At 38.8% G+C, this 12,304-nt stretch overlaps 1 protein-coding gene across 2 annotated transcripts in view; it reads right to left on the bottom strand.

Annotated features, from left to right (window-relative positions):
* Positions 1 to 3,587: 3,587 nt before the first annotated feature.
* Positions 3,588 to 12,304, bottom strand: part of KLF15 (KLF transcription factor 15) — a 64,652-nt gene continuing 55,935 nt past the window's right edge. For both annotated transcript variants that reach the window (XR_012498811.2, XM_019719394.3), the window contains one exon: positions 3,588 to 4,599. Coding sequence is in view for 1 of the 2 variants with exons in the window: in XM_019719394.3 (XP_019574953.2) it covers positions 4,572 to 4,599 (28 nt within the window). In the remaining variant the exon portion in view is untranslated. The remainder of the gene's footprint in view (positions 4,600 to 12,304) is intronic.

Genomic DNA, 12,304 nt, shown 5'->3' with positions numbered 1-12,304 from the left:
TAATTACACATTAATTAGGCCATTTGAAGTTTTCTCATAGCTAACTGATACACTCACTGTTCATTTAGTTTGTTTATTTTTATCTCTGTGTTTCATTTTACATGATTTTTATTGTTTTGTCTTCAAGTTCACTAATCTATTTTTCTGCAATGTATATAATCTGTCATTAGTTATATTTTTCATCTCAGATATTGTAGTTTTCACCAATAAAAGTTTGATTTGGGTCTCTACTTCAACTTTTAAGCACATAGGATACATTTGACCCTTGAACAATGTGGCGGTTAGAGGTGCTGAGCCCCCATGCTGCTGAATATCCATATACAACTTTTGACTTCCCCCAAACTTAACTATTAATAGGCTACTGTTGACTGGTAGCCTTACCAATAACATAAGTAATTAAGACACATTTTGTATGTTTTATGTATTATATACTGTATTCTTACAATAAAGTAAGCTAGAGAAAAGAAAATGTTATTAAGAAAATTACAAGAGAAAATACATTTACAGTTCTGTACTGTATTTATTGATACTATAAATTCATCTGTTTACAAGATGAATCATCTGTTTGTCAGTACTTACATCAATATTGTCTTATATGATACAAAACACTCTAGATATTATATGCATCACTAACATTAGACATAATAAATTAAAAGATAATGTGAAAAAGAAATTTATATTTCTTTACAGGTATACATTGATAATGAAGAAGAAGCAATATGATTGCTTTATAATAGCTAGTATAATTGGTATGATTGCTTCACGGTAGCCTAGCCTATATGCTAGTAAATAAATCATTATGAAATTCCTAGGGCACACAGTATTATAGTCATATTCAAAATACAGTATTGGAAACATTGCTACATTGTTTAAAACGACTTACCTGTGATGATAGCTCGAAATGCAGTTTCTCTCTCCAGTGAGAGAGAGACGTACTATATACAGTAATATAATTCTTTGAAAATAAGATTATGAAACAGTAAGAAAATACTTTATTAACTTTATATGAAATATCATTCACTTTATGCCTGTGTAAGGATAGACTATCCACTTCCATACTAGTCTTTACACACAATGATTTACATGATGAATCTTTAGGCGGTGATAGTGATGATGACACAAAAATGTCTCATACATTTCTTTCTGTACAATTATTAGATGTTCACATGAAGACACTCACACACATACACAACAGATAAGTTTATTAACTGTATGGCATGGGATTGTTATTTGCTATTCATTAAGTGGATCATCTTAAATGTCTTCATCATAGTCTTCGCACTGAATAGGCTGGGGGAAGGAAGAAGAGGAGGGGTTGGTCTTGCTGTCTCAAGGGTGGCAGAGATGGAAGAGGTGGAAGGGGAGGCAGGAGAGGCAGATCCTCAGTGTAGCTTAATGGAAATACATCATAATTTCCGTCTGACTTGTTTCCTTTTTCATTTCTCTAAAAATGTTTCTGTACAGTACCAATCCTTCTTCCACCATTTGGTTCAGTTTCAGTGCCCATAGCATAAAAGGGTCCATGTCACTAAAGAAGTCAAAAGGAGTTTGAATAGTCAGAACCCTTCTGCCAAATATCTAATGTCAATGTATTTTCCGGCACTGCTTCTTCTTCCACATCTTCTTCCTCATCATCTGGCACTGGTTTGAAAGCATTTATCTCCATCAAGTTGTCTTCTGTTAATTTCTCTGATGTGGTGTCTCTTACTCCTTGAATTTCTCCAAGATCCATATCTTGAAACCCTTCCCCATTTTTTCCCCCATATCCACAATCTCTTTCATGATTGAAAGAGTTTGGATCTGTTGTAAATACTATGAGGCCACGTACAACATCTGGATGCAGTTTTCTCCAGCAGGAATTTATTGTTTCAGACTTGATGACTTTCACAGATTTTTCTATAACAACAATGGTATCTTCAGTGGTGTAATCCTTCCAGAATTTCATTATGTTCTCTCTATCAAGGTCTCTTCCATAGTGTTGCAACCCTTTCCATAGAGTACCATGTGTAATGAGCCTTAGGGGTCCTTATGAGCCCTTGATCTAAAGGCTAAATTAGAGACAATTGTGTATATTTAGGGTAGCAAATGATAAAATAGATTAGTATCTACATATATTTTAAGCATTCATGAGCTACCTAACTTTTTCTTCCTCTTTCTTTTTCTTTCTTTATCTCTCTCTCTCTCTCTCTCTTTCTTCCTTTTTTGATATTTTTACACTGCGAAGTTTATCTGCAAGGTTTTTCAAGTTGTCACAAATTTCCAAAAAAATTTCCAACATATGTATTTTCAAAATTTGAATATAAATGGATCCACACAGTTCAAACCTGTGTTATTCAAGGGTCAACTATATAATTGTTGTAAGGCTCTGGTCTGATCATTCTAACATCTGTGTCAGTTCTGGATTAGTTTGATTGGCTGATTTTTCTTTATTAAGGGTTATGGGTAGAGGATTTTTTGTTTGGGTTTTTTTTTTTTTTCTTTGCATGCCTGATGATCATTTTGTTTGGGTACCAGACATTGTGAATTTTTCCATGTTAATGCTGGATATCATTGCATTCTAAAAATATTTGTAAATGTAGTTCTGTTACTGAATTAATGTACCTGGAAACAGTTTGATCATCTCATGTACTGTCTTTCAGATTTGTTAAGTGGAGCCAGAGCATCATTTAATTTATTGAAGCAAGACCATTCTGAGTACAGTATCTAATGCTTTGTGAATTACAGGTTTTCCAGTCTGACTTGTGGGAATAGGCACTAATTCCAGACATTTATGAGTACCAGGCACTGTTCCCTTTAATCTTTTCTTTTGGTTCTCCCCCCAGCCTTAGTTTCCTCACCTGCTGGCACTGACCACTTTACTGTTGAGGACTGGAGAGACTCTCTACCAATCTTCGGGGTTCTCTTCTGCGTAGCATTCTATCTGAGTTCCTCTTCCCAGCATCTCTGCCTGGAAACTCTCTCAAGGCAATAAGCTGGTCTTACTTCATTTGTTACCCACTTTTCAGGGATTGCTGTGCTTTACGACTTCATATCCAGTGTCTTGAATACAATTGTTTCTCATATTTTTTGTATGTTTGTAATTATTCATGCAGGAGGGCAAATTAAGTACCTGTTACTCCATTTTGGTTGGAAAGAAAGTCTGAGAAATGCTTTTGAAATTTTTGCCCTTCCATTCATTGAGTATGAGCTAAGAATACTAGTGGCTGCAAATAGCAGAAAATGTGATTATGCCTAAATCATTTACTGTTTACCCATGAGGTAGACTCTGTTAGTCATTCACCAATATCTCCTTTCTCTTTTCCCTTCTCAATATAGAACTCATAAATGTAAGTTGGACATATTATATTTCTCAGTCCACCAGGTACTAGGTGTGGTCATGTGACTAAGTTCTGTCAAATTTACTGTAAATAGAAATAGTGTTTGCAACTTCCAGGAAGTTTTGCTGCAGGGAGAAGACCTGCTCATCTCTTCTCTTTTTCTCTGTCTTACTGGCTGGAACCAAGTGTGATTGCTGGAGCTGAAACACCCATCTTAGACAATAAGAAAGTCACATGTTGAACCTGATCCCAGAAATCTGTGCAGCTATGTTTCCAGACGCGTATTTTTATTTTAATAAATGTATCAACATTTTTTTAACCATTTTAACTATTTTTAGTTGAACAATTCTGTGGCATTAAATACATTCATAACGTTGTGCAACCATCATCAATGTCCATCTCCAGAACTTTTTTTATCTTCCCAAACTGAAACTTTGTAGCCATTAAACAACTCTCCATTCCCCTAACCTGAGGCAAACACCATTCTACTTTCTGTCTTTATGGATTTGACTGCTATAGGACCTTTATATAACTGGAATCATATAATACTTGTCCTTTTGTGACTGGCTTATTTCACTTAGGATATGTTTTCAAGGTTTATTCATGCTGTAGCTTGTGTCAAAATTTTCTTCTTTTTAAGACTGAATAATATTCATTAAATGTATATACCACATTTTGTTTATCTGTTCATCCATTGATGGACACTTGGTTGCTTCCACCTTTTGGCTATTGTGAATAAAGCTGTTATGAACATGGATATACAAATATCTGTGCTAGTCTCTGTTTCACTTCTTTTGGGTATATACCATGAACTAGAATTGCTGGATCATATGGTAATTCTATTTTAATTTTTTGAGAATTCATCACACTGTTTTCCATAGGAGCTTCACTATTTTACATTCCCACTGGCAATGCACAAGAGTTCCAATTCTTCCACATCCTCACCAACACTTATTATTTTCTGGAATTTTTTTGGGGGGGAGGGAGAGTGCATTTATTTTATGTATTTTTAAATTTTAATAAAACTAAAATTTTATTTTTGTTCAACATGCTTAATTTGGGTTCTTTGTTATTCACATCTGAACCTTCTAACAAATACAAAAAAACCCACAAGAATTATAAGGACAGATGAATTTCAGAGTTGGTCCATGATGCAGAAATACTATCAAGAACCCAACTCTTTTCATAATTATGCTTTGCCCTCCTTAGCATGTTGACTTTTCGTTTTCATACTTGGCTCCTCAGGGTTGCAAGTTAGCTGTCACAGATCCAGGCATCACATCTGTATTCAAGACAAAAAAAGGAAGAAAAGAGCAAATGATGGGAAATATGGATGATGTATTACAGAATTGTACACCTGAAACCTATGTAACTTTACTAACCATTGTCACCCCAGTAAACTTTAATTAAAAAAAGAAGAGAACTGTTCCCACTATTCTTATATGGCATCTGTCTATTTTATCAAGAAAGAAAAGGCCTTCTCAGAGCCCCTTTCACACTTCATGACTCAGGACCACACTACACGGCCACACTTACTGCAAGGAAGGCTGGGAAAGTGACCGTCTGCTTTACTAGTCTCTTTCATGGGAAGCAAGCAAGTGAGAAAGTGTTTGGGTATGGTTATTGGATTGGGCAACTCAACACTCTCTGCCCCACAAGACAGGGATTACAGTCATCTAAAAAGACAACGATTTGAAAACCCACATAGCTGAATGTAGACACTTTCTTCCTGGGAGGTTAGGAAGAAAAGAAAAAAAAGTGGGGGGAAATGTGTCTCTTAGACTATCTTTGTGATTCTCAAACTTGAGTGTGCAAAGGAGTTATTGATGAGATCTGCATGGAGAAATAAAGCTATTTGTACTTTATGAGTGGCTGAAGAGATTTTTGTGGATAACTTTGACTATATATACTTTTTTTATTTCTCCATTTACTGATTTAGATGCTAACTGCTGTGTAAGATATAGCCCTAACTCTATTTTTTCATTAAACTCTCATGCACACGAGGTATCAGGTATTCATTCAGTTTCAGAAGAAATTTTCTTCTCATGTTTTGTACTTTGTGAGTCAAAAGCCTTGGGAGGCTGATTATTTTGGGCATCAAAGAGACTCAGAGGTGTTTTCCAACCTCTCACTGCTGCACTTTCTTTCAAAAGACTAACAACAGTTCTGTAATCCTTACTCCCCTTGAAAGCCTATGAATAGAAATCCTGATGAATGTTGCTTAGGAGTCACACTGAGAAAAGCCACATTGTGGCAGCTTTTCCCAACCCCCAAAATATTTACTCCACGAAAATAAATGTGTAACCCGGATGTTGACTGGTTGAACCTCACTCCATACCCTGCTGAAGTCCAAAGTCCTCAGAAAGCTCCCCTGTATCTAAAATCTCACAGCAACCTGGCCTCTCATTTTGGCATTAAATAGTCATTTTCTTTTACACACAAACACACACACACAGGCATACATATACACATGTATTCATGTGCACACAAATACACACGCATATGTACATAAACACCAAGCACACAGTGCAGGTACACACAAACACACATACATATACATATACACATGCACACACAAATACACATGCACATTTGCAAACATACACATGCATATGTTAAAAAACACATGTATACTTGTGCACACACACATAGACACACACAACCTACGTGAAGCCCAGTGTTCTGAAGCTCTGAGAGTGTTATAAACTGAATGTTTGTGTTCCCTACAAAATTCTATGTTAATAGGGTTGGAAGTCCTCGCCAGAGCAATCAAGCAAGAGAAAGAGATAAAACACATCCAAATTGGCAATGAAGAAGTCAAATTGTCACTCTTTGCAGATGACATGATGCTATATATAGAAAACCCTAAAGACTCCACCAAAAAGCTCTTAGAAGCAATCAACGATACAGTAAAGTTGCCGGTTACAAAATCAACATACAAAAGTCCATTGCATTTCTATATACTACCAATGAAATCTCAGAAAAAGAAATTTTAAAAAATTCCTTTTGCAATTGCAGCAAAAAGAATAAAATACCTAGGAATAAACTTAACCAAGGATGTGAAAAACCTGTATGCTGAAACTATAAGACATTTTTAAAAGAAATTGCAGAAGACAAAAAGAAATGGAAAGACATTCCATGCTCATGGATTGGAAGAATCAACATGGTTAAAATGGCCGTATTACGCAAAGCAATATACAGATTTAATGTAATCCCCATTAAAAACTCCAATGGCATTTTTTAAAGAAGCAGAACAAAAAAATCATCAGATTTGTTTGAAACCACAAAAGACCCCAAATAGCCAAAGCAATTCTAAGAAAAAAGAACAATGCTGGGTATCACACTCCCCAACTTCAGTCTGTACTCCAGGGAAACACTAATCAAAACAGCATGGTATTGGCAGAAAAATAGGCACATAGACCAAGGGAATAGAATTGAGAACCCAGAAATAAAACCACATAAATATGGACAGATAATTTTTGACAAAGAAGCAAAAAACATGCAATGGAGAAAAGACAGCCTCTTCAATAAATGGTGGTGGGAGAATTGGAAAACCATGTGCAAAAGAATGAAACTGGGCTGCTATCTGTCACCATGTACCAAAATTAACTCAGAATGGATCAAAGACTTAAGCAGAAGACCTGACACAATAAACAGCATAGAAGAAAACATAGGTACTAAACTTATGGACCTTGGGTTCAAAGAGCATTTTATGAATTTGACTCCAAAGGCAAGGGAAGTAAAAGCTAAAATAAACGAATGGGACTATATCAAACTTAAAAGTTTCTGCACAGCAAAAGAAACCATCAACAAAATAAAGAGGCAACCAACTGAATGGGAGAAGATTTTTGCAAATAGTGCCTCCAATAAGGGGCTGATATCCAAAATATACAAGGAACTCATGAAACTCAACAACAAAAAAACAAACAACCCAATTGAAAAATGGGCAGAGGACCTGAAGAGACATTTCTCCAAAAAGGACAAATAAATGGCAAATAGACATAGGAAAAAATGCTCAACATCACTCATCATCAGAGAAATGCAAATAAAAACCACAATGAGATATCACCTCACCCCAGTCAGAATGGCTATCATCAATAAAACAAACAGTAACAAGTATTGGAGAGGCTGTGGAGAAAAAGGAACCCTTGGTGAGAACGCAGACTGGTGTAGCCGCTATGGAAGGCAGTGTGGAGGTTCCTCAAAAAATTACGAATAGAATTACCATATGACCCAGCAATCTCTGTCATGGGTATCTACCCAAAAAATCTGAAAACATTTATCCATAAAGACACGTGTGCTCCAATGTTCATTGCTGTTTTATTTATGGTGGCCAAGACATGGAAACAACCAAAATGTCCTTTGATAGATGAATGGATAAAGAAGTTGTGGTATATATACACAATGGAATACTATTCGGCAGTAAGAAAAGATGATATAGGAACATTTGTGACAACATGGATGGATCTTGAGAGAGTAATGCTGAGCGAAACAAGTCAGACAGAAAAAGCAGAGAACCATGCGATTTCACTGATATGTGGTATATAAACCAAAAACAACAAAAGAACAAGACAAACAAATGAGAAACAGAAACTCATAGACACAGACAATAGTTTAGTGGTTGCCAGAGGGTAAGGGGGGCGGGGGGTGGGGGGTGGGAGGTGAGGGTAAGGGGGATCGAATATATGGTGATGGAAGGAGAACTGACTCTGGGTGATGAACACACAATGGGATTTATAGATGATGTAATACAGAATTGTACACCTGAAATCTATGTAATTTTACTAACAATTGTCACCCCAATAAATTTAATTAAAAAAAAAAAAAAAAAAAAAAAATGGGCAGAAGACCTGAATAGACATTTCTCCAAAGAGGACATAACAGATAGCCAATAAACAAATGAAAAGATGCTCAACATCACTAATCATCAGAAAAATGCAAATTAAAAACACAATGAGATATCACCTCACACCTGTCAGAATGGCTATCATCAATAAACCAATAAACAACAATTGTTGGCGAGGATGTGGAGAAGAAGGAACCCTCATACACTGTTGGTGAGATTGCAAATTAGTGCAGCCACTATGGAAAACAGTTTGGCGGTTCCTCAAAAAATTAAAAACAGAACTAGAACTACCTTATGACCCAAGAAGTCTACCATGGGTACTTGTCCAAAGAAGTCCAAAACACCAATTCTAAAAGATATATACACTCCTATATTCATTGCAGCATTTATTTACAATAGTCAGGATATGGAAGCAGTTAAGTGCCTATCAATAGCCGATTAGATAAAGAAGAGGTGGCACACATATACAATGGAATGTTACTCAGCCATAGGAAGAATGAAATCTTGCCATCTGCAAACAACATGGATGGACCTAGAGGGTATTATGCTAAGTGAAATAAGTCTGACAGAGAAAGACAAATACCATATGATTTCATTTACATGTGGACTCTAAAGAAGAAAATAAACAAAACAGAAACAGACTTATAGATACAGAAAATAAACTGATAGTTGCCAGATGGGATGGGTGTTGGGGGTTGGGTGAAAAAGGCAAAGGGATTAAGAAGTACAAATTAGTAGTTACAAAATTAGTAGTGACTGCAGGGATGTAAAGTATAGCACAGAGAATATAGTCAATAATATTGTAATAACTATGTATGGGGCCAAGTGGGTACTAGACTTATGGTGGGAATCACTTAATAAGTTAGATAAATGTCTAACCATTATGCTATACACCTGAAACGAATATAAAATAATATTGAATGTCAACTGTAATTGAAATTTTTTTAAAAAGGAATAAACTTGGGAGGAAAGAGTGCTATCAGAAATTAATGGAATAATTAAATAATCTATAATAAAAATATATAAGAACCTCAATGAAGGGAATGAGGGAAATGGTTCTGGCCTAAATAACTTTGGAAATAAGTGGAGACTCAGAATAATGGCAAGAGAGCACATTAGCACAGTCGTCAGTTGGTGACATTGTTTGCTATGGGTGAACAAGTCTAACGCCCCTGTACATGTACCTGGAACTATACAGTTAACTAAGTAAATAGATAGCAGGCAGTGAGAGCCAGGTTTCTAACTGTTGACATAAGAGTTTACAGACAAGCCAGGGGAGAAGGCTAGAATGATCCATGTCTAGTGGATTAGAGTTGGAGACATCAGGATGAGGTCATGTTTAGCTTAATATACAGATGGCCACATCTGTAGAAATACTTATAGATATATCTATATGCCCAGGTTAATAGACACATATATATTTCTTTGTTCTGCTAGTTGGAAGGGTCCAGAAGCAACGGCACTCTCCTAGCACAGCCAACACCCTACCTTGGTTTCTCCAACAGAAGGAACAGGGCTCCCTGGGAAAATGGCTTATTCCAGAGTTGGGGCAGGGAATGTATGGGAATGACCATGGGACCTCTTATGGTGCCAGAAAGTAAGGAAGTGCTCAAAAACAAAGCCACAATGATGAGGGCATACTACAGGGACCCAGGAGCCAACTGAAGGAGCTCCCAATGGCAAAAACTGGAAAAATTTGAGCGACAAAATAATGTAATATTGGATTACAACCAGAGTATAAAATATACACATGTGAGTTCTGGGACTCATGTTCCAGAGAAGCCTCCTGCCCCAGGCCTGCAGGCTCTGCCCTTAACTACAAACTTAGGGGTTGTTTCACACCGGCTACTGAACGAGAGTAACCCTGGCGTCTGAGAGCTTGGGAGGTGCTACCACAGCTCCTCCCTAGTGACCTACCAAGCTCAAGGAGTTCTCACAAGGATTGTATCAGTCAGTGTAGGCTCTATAACAAATACCACAGACTGGGTTAAATAACAGACATTTATTTCTCATAGTTCTGGAGGTTGGAAGGTACCATCATTGTTGGTTGCTTCTCTCCTTGGTTTGCAGACAGCCCTCTTTTCTCTGTGTCCTCACATGTCCTCCCTCTGTACCTATCTGTGTCCTAATCTCTTCTTATAAGGACACCAGTCCTATTGGGTTAGGGCCCACCCTAGTGACTTCATTTTAACTTAATTGCCTCTCTAAAGGCCCTATCTCCAAATACAATCATACCTGAGGTACTGGGATTAGGACTTCAACACATGAATGGGATGGGGGCACAATTAGCCCATGCCAGGAGCCTCCCACACAGTCACTCTCCTTCTGTGGGCAAGGCCTCATGCAGTTTTCACCCTGCTCTCCTGCACTTGCTCAGGCTCCCCCTGTCTACTGCCACCTCCACCCACAATAGGAGGCCAGTTTCTGCTAGGTGTGTCCACATTCTCTAATGGCCACCCTCATGGTGCCAGGGCAGCGCTGAGTCCTGGGTTAAGGCAGAGGATGATGGTCTTCCCCTGGCTCTGTGCCACACTGTGTCATGAGCCTCACAACAGCTCACCTGGTCCACATCTTCAAGGTCCCTGCTATGCATGTCTGCCACTTCCAGCCATTGTAGCTGCTCCAGAATCTCACCCACAGCAGATTTCAGAAGTTTGAGCCCAAGCCAAAGGGCCTTTGGTATGCTCTCTCCTCCTCGTCCTCTTCCCAAGCCAAGGGTCTTCCCCCTGGAGGGATGTATAAGCTCCACCATGTATAAGCAGATGTAAGTTAGACCCTGGGAAAGTCATGGAAGGCACTTCATCTGGGCTCCGGAGCTCTGCCAGCCCACGGTTCCCACGCATATCTCCCACCTTGTAAAGTCACGGCTATCCCTTCCTGAGCTCTCTATCCATTCCCATCAACCCAACTCAGAACAGGGGAAAGAACCCTAGGCCTGAGCTGGAACAGCACAGCCTTCTCTTGCCTTCGGTCATGCTCCAGGCCACAGCATGTATTCCCACCCCTCCTCTGGAACCATACTCCCAAGCTTCCTTCAAGGGGAGAGAACCTTCTATATGCTGATGCTTTTCTCTCCCAGGGCTCAGAACTTTACTTCTCCTGACTTTCACTAACCTCTGTGAAGGTCAGCCAGGTCCAAGGACAGTGGACAAGGTAGGAATGTGGAGATGAGTATAGAACCCCCGCACCCCAGCCTGAACCTGCTCAGCTCAGTGTTTGTTGAGCCCCCTTCCTGTTTACTAAGGAGTCTTGAGTAAGCCAGGAAAATGGCAAAGCCCCATTTCCCTTTCTTATTAGCTTGCTTAATGTGGGGCCTCAGCTGGTCCAACCAGTTCCCTATCAGCAGTAAATAGTTGGGTCAACCACCCCCCACCCTACGCCCTACCCCGTTGGATCCGCGATTTATACGTATGCTATATTCCAGCCCTTCCTGAGGAACGGATGGTGGCTCTCCAGTCACTGGCTAGTTTGGACCCCACAGGCAGTCCCCAGTTCTGCAATCCCTCCCACCCTATTTCTTGTTGTAGCATCTACTGTCAGACACGCATGTTATAGATGCCTGTGCCTGTCAGAGCTCACAGGAGCTGCTAGTCTAAGAACCTGAGTCTAGCACTTTCATAGATTGATTTCATTGGCAGGGTCCCTCTCTTTCTTTTTTTTAATTTTATTTTATTTTATTTATTTTTATTTATTTATTTATTTATTTATTTTTAATTAATTAGTTTCAGGTGCACAAGACAAAGCAAAACTTAGACGTTTATCATTTATATCCCTCACACTGTGTGAACCCCCCTCCCCCCATCCACTATCCCTCTGTACGTTCCCAAAACCTCTCACCTTCCCCTTATCCCCACCCCCCCGCCCCTCTAGCAACCCTCTGTTTCTGTATTTGTGATCTCAATTAAGGCTCTCAGCAGGCACATTTCTTTACATATTGTTCATGGCTGCTTTCACGCAGTTGGACAGAAACTGCATATGGCCCTCAAAGCCTAAAATACTTGCCATCTTACCCTTTATAGATATGCTTGCTGACCCCTGGTGTCAGGCAGCATCACTCCCATGTGTGACACTAACCCTTAGGGACTCTCATCCTTAGGGAGGCCTACCCAGGCTTCCTCTCAAGGAGGTCTTGGTCTCCCAA

The sequence above is a fragment of the Rhinolophus sinicus genome, chromosome 4 (assembly GCF_057876585.1).
Source record: "Rhinolophus sinicus isolate RSI-liver-muscle chromosome 4, RSI-T2T, whole genome shotgun sequence".
Taxonomy (NCBI): Eukaryota; Metazoa; Chordata; class Mammalia; order Chiroptera; family Rhinolophidae; genus Rhinolophus; species Rhinolophus sinicus.
The sequence above is the reverse complement of the archived record's forward strand: the minus strand, read 5'-3'. Positions and strand labels throughout refer to the sequence as shown.